General features: G+C 34.7%; 2 protein-coding genes across 3 annotated transcripts in view; one reads left to right on the top strand and one right to left on the bottom strand.

Moving 5' to 3' along the window:
• LOC107465483 (uncharacterized) overlaps positions 1-3,570 on the top strand; it is a 10,761-nt gene extending 7,191 nt beyond the window's left edge. The window contains exons 1-2 of one of the 2 annotated variants that reach the window (XM_016084461.3): positions 5-77; positions 970-3,570. In XM_016084461.3, the coding sequence (XP_015939947.1) occupies positions 1,089-3,182 (2,094 nt within the window). In that variant the 5' untranslated portion in view covers positions 5-77; positions 970-1,088 and the 3' untranslated portion in view covers positions 3,183-3,570. Of the gene's footprint in view, positions 1-4; positions 78-969 lie in introns of those variants that run through there. The other variant, XM_016084462.3, reaches the window with a different exon arrangement.
• A 675-nt stretch (positions 3,571-4,245) lies between these two features.
• Positions 4,246-6,460, bottom strand: LOC107465484 (uncharacterized). Its single transcript, XM_016084464.3, has one exon. The coding sequence runs from the start codon at positions 6,271-6,273 to the stop codon at positions 4,459-4,461; it is 1,815 nt and encodes a 604-aa protein (XP_015939950.1). The 5' UTR covers positions 6,274-6,460; the 3' UTR covers positions 4,246-4,458.
• Between the last annotated feature and the right edge of the window lie 4,703 nt (positions 6,461-11,163).

The raw sequence follows: 11,163 nt of genomic DNA, 5'->3' as shown, positions 1-11,163 counted from the left end.
CAGGTCTCTCTCTCTCTCTCTCTCTCTCTCTCTCTCTCTCTCTCTCACACCCTGTTATGCAGTGAAGCTACTGTTAGGTTTGTTCCATTCTCTTCTACTCGTGTCGCTATAGGTTGATCACAAAGCGTTAGGGTTTTCTTTGCTTTGCTTTTTGGTTATGTTTCTATGCTCCTTCTCTGTTAACTCAAGCTTTCATTTCATACGCGCCTGCTTTTTTCTATTTCTAACATGTATTCAGAAGCTTTTTCATTTCTCACTCTTCTCCGTCTTTTTTCAGTCTAATGTTTAATACTGAATGCGTAACTTGTATCTGTGTATATGGAACTTCTGTCTTTTACTTTTTTCCCCTGTGTAATGTAAGTAATTTCTGGTTTGTTTACTTGCACTTTGAAATAGGTACTAGGGTTCAGACCAAAATCCCAGGCTTCATTGTTTATGAAAATGTATGCCCTAGCTTTTTCCCTTGAAAAAAACGTTTCAGTTCAAAATGAGATGCAATTTGAGTTTGCTAGTTATTCAATAGATTATGGATACAATGGTAGATGTTATGTTATACTATCATGTTCCTAGAATTTAGGGTTTGTCTTCTTTCTCTTATTCTTGAAACCTGGGCATTTTGTTATCATTAGAATCGTAATAACCGAATTTGAAATTTGAACTGTTGTCAACTTGTCATGCACTCTAAATTCATTTGGGTGTTTAACTCGATTGTGCATTGGGATTAGCCTAATTTGGGTTTTAAAATGAATTATGATAGATTATAGATTATATCAACATATCTTGTTGTTTTGACTGCTTTTGATTAAAAGAAATTATATATAAAAATATATCTTTCACTTGTTTGCCTTTACCTAATTGCTTGTTTCAGAATGTATAGTATTCTTGTGTGTGTTTGCATGCATGAATCATGCTAATGCTTTGTATTGGTGGTTTGGCATAATTTTATCTTGTTTTGCTTGTGTTAATCAGGTTAAAATATTGTGCTGCTTGTGGAATGTAAGCAGCAATTACAAGAAGTCGGAATTTCTACATTTTACTGTGAGATTGAGAGTGCTAGGCTGATTGGACACTGATACCAATTTGCAGCCATGGAGTGTAACAGGGATGAGGCATTGAGGGCTAAGGAAGTTGCTGAAAGTAAAATGCAACAGGGTGACTTTCAAGGGGCGCTCAAGTTTGCTCTGAAGGCAAAGAAAATGTATACTGATGTTGAAAACATTGCTCAGATCCTTACAATTTGCGAGGTTCACAATGCAGCACAGAACAAACTTACTGGTGGAACTGACATGGACTGGTATGCTATTCTTCAGACAGAACAATTGGCCGATGAAGCAACCATAAAGAAGCAGTATCGGAAGCTTGCACTACTCCTTCATCCTGATAAGAACAAATTTCCTGGTGCAGAAGCTGCTTTCAAGTTGATTGGTGAAGCCAACAGAGTGTTGGGTGACCAAGCAAAACGTTCTGTGTATGACATGAAATATCAGGTCTCTGTGAAACCTGCATTCACTGCAAGAAATGTTCAAAATGCAACAAATTATCAGAACAGTTATTTTCCAAACCCCACCTTTGGTAATGGCCATCATCAGCCCGAACCACAGTTATTTTGGGCATCTTGCCCACATTGTAGTACTAAGTGCCCATACTACAAAAACATTTTGAACACAACCTTACATTGTTATAAATGTTTCAATACCTTTCATGCTTTGGGGAACCAGAATGTCTCACCAGGGTATACGGGGGCAGCATTTACTATCCATAAGGAAGCTCGAAAGAAGGGTGCCCCAAAACCTGCTTCAAAAAGTAATGGTGGAGGAAATGCAGAGAACTCCGTGCCAGTGTCTATGAAGAAATGTGCTGCTAATGGAGTTGGTGGGCATCATAAAGGTAGAAAGAGTAATGATGGCTCTGCGGCTAGAGGGCAACCAAAGCGCAATGTTTCTGCATCTAAAGGGACCAAAACAACTGAATCACAGCACCCAACAAATGTTGGAAGTAAGAGAGTGAGACAGTCAGCACCAGATCGAAGAGAAAATTTCAACTATTGCAATGGCAAAGGCAAAGCAGATGCAAACGTTCAGGAGAATGGTGTTGATCCTTCTACACTTAATGCTAGGAGATCTTCTAGGCAAAGGGTGCATGTTTCATATGTTGAAACCGATGATGATGATGATGATTTGGAGAGCCCTTCCAAAAAACAACAGCACAATGAATCTTTTGACACCAATGGATTTGTCAAAAAGGAAGAGCCTGCAGGTGGAGGGTTGTCCAATAACAGTAATCCTGCTAGTTCTGCTGCTGGGGTAACCGATCAGAATGGAAAGGTGAGAAGTGAAGTTTGTGATCCACCTGAAGAAGCATTTTCACAGAACAAAAGCAAAATTGGGCACTCTCATATTCAAAAGGAGATGTCCAATGCAGATCCTGGTCTTAGAACCTCAAAAGAGGACCACTGCTCTCCATTTAATTCAAATGGCCCGTCTGATGTGGAGTACATTATTTGTCCTGATGCAGAATTCAATAATTTTGAGAAGCACAAGGCCGAGGAATGTTTTGCTGTTAATCAATTCTGGGCTATTTATGATCCTGCTGATGCTATGCCAAGATTTTATGCTCTCATAAAGAAAGTGTTCTCCCCTTTCAAGCTTGTGATTACTTGGTTAGAACCTGACCCAGGTAATGAAAGTGAGATTGATTGGCATAATGCAGATTTGCCTGTTGCTTGTGGTAAGTTCAGACTTTGTGGTTCTCAGAATACTACAGATGCTTGTATGTTTTCTCACCAAATAGGCTGTTTGAAAGGAAGTGCCAGAGGTTCTTATCTGATATATCCCAAGAAGGGAGAAACCTGGGCAATTTTCATGGATTGGGATATCAAATGGAGTTCAAATCCAGAAGATCATTCAAATTATAAATTCGATTTTGTGGAAATCCTATCAGATTTCACTGAAAATGTTGGCACTGAAGTTGCTTTTCTCAGTAAAGTTCAAGGATTTATCAGCGTCTTTCAGAAAAATGAGAATGGAAAGAACACATTTTCCATTCCACCTAATGAGTTATATCGGTTCTCGCATCAAATTCCTTCATGCAAGATGACTGGTAGTGAAAGGGAAGGTGTTCCTAGAGGTTCTTTTGAATTTGATCCTGCTGCCGTTCCTCCTGATCTCCTTGGGAGGTCGTGATTTTGATTATGATGTTAAGAGGGAGAATGGAATGTTAAAAGTTAATAGTATAATGATAGTGGTGCTGTTTAGAGATTCTCAATCTTCTGACATTCAACAAGGGGACAGCAACATACGTATACAAATAGTGGTCTTGACTAAGAAAGATGAGGTAGTGCTACTGCTATTGAGAGGGTAAAACATCCCAAGAAACATTGAAAAAAAAAAGAAAAAGAAAAAGAAAAAAGAGGGGCACGTGTTTCCCCATTTGCTAGTGTTATGTATTTTGATTAGTTATTGAAGATGCTGTCTTATGTACATCTATTTGTTAGGCATAACTTCGTCTGATGTTTTGTTGTGGTTTGACATTCATGTGGTTGGAGAAATATGACGTGGTCTTTTACGCTCTTGTAGAATCATGCTTTCTAGTTTTTACTCATCAAGCTCAACATTTTTTATTTTTTGACAGTAAGCTCAACATCTTAAATCATGATATCATGTAGAGAAATTGCAGAATGGTATTAACGTTGTATTTGGCGTGACCCATTATTTTTGTTCCTTTTTAGTTAACTTCATATTTAAAAACATAATGGAGACGGGCAAGGATATTTCATTATTTAAACAGTTTATGCGCTCATTGTTGCCTATGCAACTTAACTGTCCAATTGGTCAATCATTTGTCATAACTCACAAATAAGCATGCTGCATGCACCAATAAATCTTACGGATTGATTTACCTTAGTATTTTCTCCGCAAACAAATTAAAGCAAGGCCAAAATCCAATACACAAGTTCTAGTCATGCTTTTTGTACCCACAACTTATGATTTTTTTTTCACCAAAAATAATGCCAACTCCTAGCATGATATTATCAACTACAAAAAGTCAAGAAATAATTGAAAGAGTCGGTCAACAACATCTTTTCCTTTTCTCCCATTTAATTTTTTATTTTTCAATTTAATAAATACCTGATAATTGCATTTTTCTCATATGAAAGATCATTTGTGGAGGACAAAATCTCTTCCTCTTTAAAAGAAAATTTCCGGAACAAAGTTGTCTCAGCATTGATTCTTGGAACATGCAGAATAAAATAACAAACTGTTATTAACACCAAAATAGCACATTGCTCATTTCATTATGAATATCAGGCATATATTCCAACATGTTCTTTAACTCACTACAGATTAGCCAGATCTTATTCACTACAGATTAGCTAGTTCTTATGTCGTAGTATAGAGGGTAAGCCTTGATCCTGTTACCAAAATGGCTCATCTAAGAAGAGGAAAGAGGTGCAACCGATCAGCGTCCTCTAGCAGCATACGCGGCAAACACCGCAGCGAAAATTGTAGTTGCAGAGGATATCACAGTCCACAAGTTCCTATTCTTATGTGCCTCGGACACAGACTTATGCAGCGATTCCAGCTGTTGTTTCATGTCATCTACCATCTCATCCTTGTTCTTAAATGCCTTCCTTATTGCGTCAAGCTCTTCGACGAATGGTTGAACATCTTCCTCTATCTTCTTCCCATCAGATACTACTTCCTCTATCAAACCATCCTTGCTTTGACACACAAGTGCAGCAGTGTTCTTCAACAATGCCAAGGCCAAGTTTGAATTAACACAGGAAAGTTCAATTTTAGCTCTCAAATCATCCGACACTCTTTGAGCCTCGACAAGGTTCTTCTGCAATGCGTTCCTTTCCTTTGACAATGCATCTACATGGCCTTCTATCATCTTGTTCTTCTCTATTAGCTTCTCTCGTTCTGTTCTCATCTGATCCAACTCGGTCTCAGTTTGCTGGAGTCTTTCCTCCATCCCAGCAACTTGCAACAGCAAATTCTCCACTTTGCTCTTCTCCTCAAAAAATGACTTTCTGATGTTATCCTTCTCAAGCACCACTCCATCAAAGGAGCCTCTATAGCGTTCAACTTCGGATAACAACACTTGGTTTCTCTCTTCAGACTCTTTACATGACTCTTTCAGCTTCTCCAAAGCATCCTTCAGTCTAACCACTTCTCCCTGCATCTCCACAATTTCATCCTCCCGCTGAGCCTTCACTTGCTCAATTTCGTCCCTCACTCTAATCACCACATCAATCTCTCGCTGCTTTGCCTCCAACTCCTTCCGAACTGTGCCTAGAACCTTCTCAACACCATCTTTACTCTCATTCAACGCCTCAATTCTCTTCTCCAATTCTTCTTTCTCATTCACCAATGCCCTCACTTCCATCTCCATCTCCTTTTCCTTAGTCGCTGCCACGCCAAGGCCCTCTTCCAGCTCCCTAATCCTCCCCCGCATCGAAGCCTCTTCCCCTTTCAAACCCTTCAAAGACTCGTTCAATTCCTTAATCTCCAATTCAAGAACATCGATCCTCGACTCATACTTCTTCTTCGCTCTCTCAATCTCATTCTTCTCCCTCACAGCACGTTCAATATCCTCCTTCAATTTCCCAATCACAGCATCACCCTTCTCACGTGACCTCACAGACAAATCCCTCTCCTTCTTCAAGTCCTCAATTTCCCTCTCTTTCACATTTCCTTCCTCTACCAACCTCTCATGTTGTAACCGAAGCTTCTGCGCTTCCTCCCGAACAGTCCTCTCTCTCATCTCAGCTTCCAGAAGCTTCTCTCTCACACTCCTAACCTCGCGAACAGCACATTCAAGCTCACTCCTCAAACCGTCCCTCTCCTCGTTCAACCGAACACTAAGCTCGCTCGCCTCTCGCTTCAAAGCGACGACGTCGTTTAGCTCAGCCACGACCGCGTCAAAGCGGAGACTCATCTCCCTGGCCTGCGTCTCCGCGAACGCCAGGAGGACGCGTTGCTCTACTTCCAAGGTTGCTTGTTTATCCGCCGCAACGGAAAGCGTCTCCTTAACGGCGCCGTTTTCGGAAGCGTAACGGTCGAGCTTGGACTGCAAAGCTTTGTTGGCTTCAATGAGGGAGTCCAACTGATGCCTCTTGTCGGTGGTTTCTTGGAGGAGCCTGGCGTTGAGGTTCTTGAGATTCTGAATCTGCGCTGAGTTAGTTTCACTTTCTTGTTCCATTTCTGGTGTTGTCCGCGGCGGGTCTTGGTCTTGGTGTGGTTCTTGAGGGATGGGTTTCTTTTTGGCCATACTAGAGAGGAGGGTGGTGGGGGCTACGGGGTTAAGACTTATGAAAGAAAGGAGGGATTTTGCATTTTAGGGTTCTAATTATTTTTTTGTTTTGTTTATTTAATTTTTGTGGCTTTGGATATGGAAATCGAATCGAATCCAGTTGGGGATGTGTTATGTATGGAGGACGACTCTGTATTGGATTTGAGGAAAGGGAAGAGAAGGGCGGTATTTGTTGTCTTTAGGTATTCAATATTATTGGCCCAAACCCACGTCATGTTTATGGTAATTCTCCCCAAAAATAAATGCGTAGGATATTTTGCTATTCACAGCAGACTCAGCCACTCATTTATCTATGTATTTACCTATGTATCTCGAAAACTACAATCTACACTCATGTTATTTATTTATTTATTTTTTTTGGGTATAACAGGGCACATCATTGGATGGTCCTAACATTTGAATTATTTAATGCTCTCACAAAAATAATAGTGAAATAGATTTTTTATTAATCGTCATAATATTTTAGCAATCTAAGTCAATTAGTTTTTTTTATCTTTAATTCATTATATCCATAAACACGAGTGAAATCACATTTCTTTGTAATTCAATAAATTAGACATACAACACATTCGATTGGATATCGCAAGACAGTGGTATAAATTTTTGTAGAATTTAATCAATTGAATGTGTAACACAATCAATTGACACGGTAATATGGATTCTCAAAATTTAATCGATTGGAATGGTTACACAATCAATTGAACTGCATTTAGAACGTGAGTTTTTTCTTGTTCACTCGATTGTTGGTATTACCAATCGATTGAAATATTCAAAGTAATATGGGTTTTCACAATTCAATTGATTAGTTGTGTTACCCAATTTATTGAATTATGCACTGCGTTTTATGTAATGCCATTCTAAATTTTTCTCCTCTTATTTATAAATTATTATTTTATTATTCAACTATCTCATCTTTAAAATTCTATCTTCAATTTTCAAATTTTTATTTTGATTTTGATACTCTAATCTTATCTTTTTTAATAAGATTATAAATTGATGAATACTCTATCATCAATTTATTTTTTAATTACTCAATCCTACAATTGGAATCATTTATCAATATCTTTAATTATCAATTTTTCATTGTTTTTGTTCACATTTATTTAATATCCAATTTTTTTTTCATTGTTTATCCATCTCTTTAATATCTAATATTTGTTCATTACTATGTGATAATCACAGTTGCAGAAATCGCAGTCGGCAGAGATCCAATTAATTTTTTTTATTGTAGTAATCAATTAGTTGTGAAAGTCTTCTTTTTTTAATTTATGTCATTCAGAAAACAATCCATTATTTTGATTACAAAATCGAGGTTAATGAATGGAATATCTAATTTTGTAATTCTTCGTTTCAATTCTTTATTCATAAAATTGATTGTGTAATAAAAAAATATGTTTTTTTATCTTTTAGTAATTTACATACAGAATATTAGAAAATAAATAAAATTTTTTATTTTTTTATTACTAGTTAACTAGTAATATTTAAAAGTGTGAAATTAAAATATATTATTAGATTATTAAATTAAAAAAATTTATATAACTTATATTCTTTTATTATTGTGAATTCCACCATAATGAACACTTAAAATTTTAATAGTATTTATATAACTTATATTTCATGATAAATCGAATTATATAAATTTGATGGGTTGGTAGGTTGAATCGAAAAGCAATACGATAATAACTATGATAAATCGAATTATATAAATTTAATGGGTTGGTAGGTTAAATCGAAAAGCAATACGATAATAACTATTTTATTTATTTATTTATTGGCAAAATTATATGATAATTGAGACTATGTGCTATGATATTTATTCATTATTCGATATAATAATGATTATACAATGAACTGGAATTATTCAATTAAACTTAGTACGCATTGACATGTTCCATTGTATCCATCGTCGTCGTCGTCGTCATCATCATCGTCGTCGTCGTCGTCGCATCATCATCATTATTATTATTACATACTTCATTATATATTTATCGCATAATAATAAATAAATATTAGATATTAAAGAGACAATTATGTTACATATACAACTCTTTTGAACTTACAAATCTTACACGTTGGACCAAACTCAGCAGAAGCTACGTTCACCCACAAAAGCGTGTTAACACACGCATCACGTTTCCAAAGCGCTTCCTCACCATTAAGAATGGCTCTTTCTCTTCTTCTTCGATGAAAATCATAACTGTCATTTTTTCTTCGCGTTTCTTCTCCTCCTCCTCTTCTTTCTTCTTCTTCTCCTTTTTCTTTGTGTTTATCCTCCTTTTTCTTCGCGTGTTTCATCTTCATCATCGTGTTTCTTCTCATTCTTCTTTTGATTTTGTAACATTATGTATTTTTTTCTTCTTTGTTTGATTTTTTTCTCTAAAAAAAATTATGAGAATATGAAATAAGAAGATGAAGAAAAATTGTAGAAGATGAGGAGGAGGAAGATGAAGAGTTCTAAATTATGCAGAACTTATCAGAATAAAAATGCAACCAAATATCTTTGTTTTACACCAAATTTGCTGCAAAGACAGAAATGATTTATGCTACATGTATATTAAAATCAACCACCAAAGTCAGCCACCAGTATAAAATACATACTGGAATACAAATAATACATTGAAAATAAATTAAAGCACACATATATTTATACACAAATACATTGGAGGCTAATTTTAGTGGCTGATTTTAGTGTACAAATAGTATTTTTGTACAGAAAAATATTTTCTCTAATGCTGCATTTTTTTATTCTTCTTCTTTTCCTTATTTCTTTCTTTCTTTTAGTTAAATGAATGTAAGTTCATCCTCTTCCAAGTAATTTTGTAGTATTATGTGTTTCTTCTTCTTTTTTTTGATTTTTTATTTTTATTCTTGTTAAGAGAGTAAAACAAGAAGAAATTTGAGAAGGTAAAACAAAAAGAAAAAGATGAATAAGAAAAAAAAAAGAAGAAGGTGATGATGATGAAAAAAAAAGAAACAGTAGAAGATGAGGAGGAGGAAGAGGAAGAGTTCTGAATTATGTAGAACTTATCAGAATAAAAATACACCCAAATATCTTTGTTTTACACCCAAATATCTTGTTGTTACACCCAAATATCTTTATTTTACACCCAAATTTGCTGCAAATACAGAAATAAGTTATGCTACGTGTACACTAAAATCAGCTAACAAAGTCAGCTACCAGTATAAAATACATACTGGAATATAAATATACATTGAAAATAAATTAAAGCACACATGTATTTACACACAAATACATTGGTGGATGATGTTAGTGGCTGATTTTAGTGTCCAAATAACATTTTTGTATAGAAAAATGTTTCCTCTAATGCTGCATTTTTTTCTTCTTCTTCTTTTCCTTATTTATTTCTTTCTTTTAGTTAAATGAATGTAAGTTCATTCTCTTTTAAGTAATTTTGCAGTATTATGTGTTTCTTCTTCTTTTTTTGTTTGATTTTTTTGTTTTTATTCTTATTAAGAGAGTAAAATAAGAAGAAATTTGAGAAGGTAAAATAAAAAGAAAAAAATGAATAAGAAAAAAAGAAGAAGAAGATGGTGATGATGATGAAAAAAAAAGAAGCAGCAACAAAAGATGAGGAGGAGGAAGAGGAAGAGTTCTGAATTATGCAGAACTTATCAGAATAAAAATACACCCAAAATTCTTAAAAATACACCCAAATATCTTCGTTTTACACCCAAATTTGCTGCAAATACAGAAATGAATTATGCTATGCGTACACTAAAATCAATCACCAGTATAAAATACATACTGGAATACAGATATACATTGAAAATAAATTAAACAACATATATATTTATACATAAATACATTGGTGAATGATTTTAGTGTACAATATCATTTTTGTACAGAAAAATATTTTCTCTAATGCTGCATTTGTTTTCTTCTTCTTTTTTATATTTTTTTCTTTGTTTTAGTTAAATGAATGTAAGTTTATCATCTTCCAAGTAATTTTACAGCATTATGTGTTTCTTCTTCTTTTTTGTTTGATTTTTTTTGTTTTTATTCTTGTTAAGAGAGTAAAATAAGAAAAAACTTGAGAATGTAAAACAAAAAGAAAAAGATGAATAAAAGAAAAAAGAAGAAGAAGATAGTGATGATGATAAAAAAAAGAAGTAGAAGATGTAGAGGAGGAAGATGAAGATTTTTAAATTATGCAGAACTTATCAGAATAAAAATACACCCAAATATCTTTATTTTACACCCAAATATCTTTGTGTTACACCCAAATTTGCTACAAATACAGAAAAATATTTCCTCTAATGCTAAATTTTTCTTCTGAATTGAACCACACCTCAATCACTTGATTGGATTCAAAACAATAAATTTTTTTCGATTTTCCTACTTCAAATCCAGCTGAAGGATTTGTCTTCTCGGTCGGAGATATTTTCAATTTCCATTTTCCCTCTCTGCTACATGTAATCAATTGATTATTAATTTTGTTTCCCTTTTTACTTATACTCCGAACTCTTGTAGAAAAACTTACAGCCTTTGTATAATCCTTGTAGAATTTTGTAGCATCTTCAAGGGTGTTAAAAGTCATCCAAACCTTGGATACAAACTGCTCATCAACACTACAGATTTGCTGCAAAATACACTCAAAATACACCATATTAAAACAAGCATAAACTATAGAATGCAAATATAACTATAAAACTATCATAAAAAATAACAAAAATCAGAATCATGAATCATCAATAAATAGAAACTAAAACAATTCAACTAAAACAATAAGACAATTCACCCTCAGTGAGATGAAAAGTCATAAACGGTAAATACACCCAAACTTTCCGAAATACACCCAAATATTATTGATTTACACCCCTGATATA

The sequence above is a fragment of the Arachis duranensis genome, chromosome 9 (assembly GCF_000817695.3).
Source record: "Arachis duranensis cultivar V14167 chromosome 9, aradu.V14167.gnm2.J7QH, whole genome shotgun sequence".
NCBI classification, from domain to species: domain Eukaryota; kingdom Viridiplantae; phylum Streptophyta; class Magnoliopsida; order Fabales; family Fabaceae; genus Arachis; species Arachis duranensis.
The sequence above is the reverse complement of the archived record's forward strand: the minus strand, read 5'-3'. Positions and strand labels throughout refer to the sequence as shown.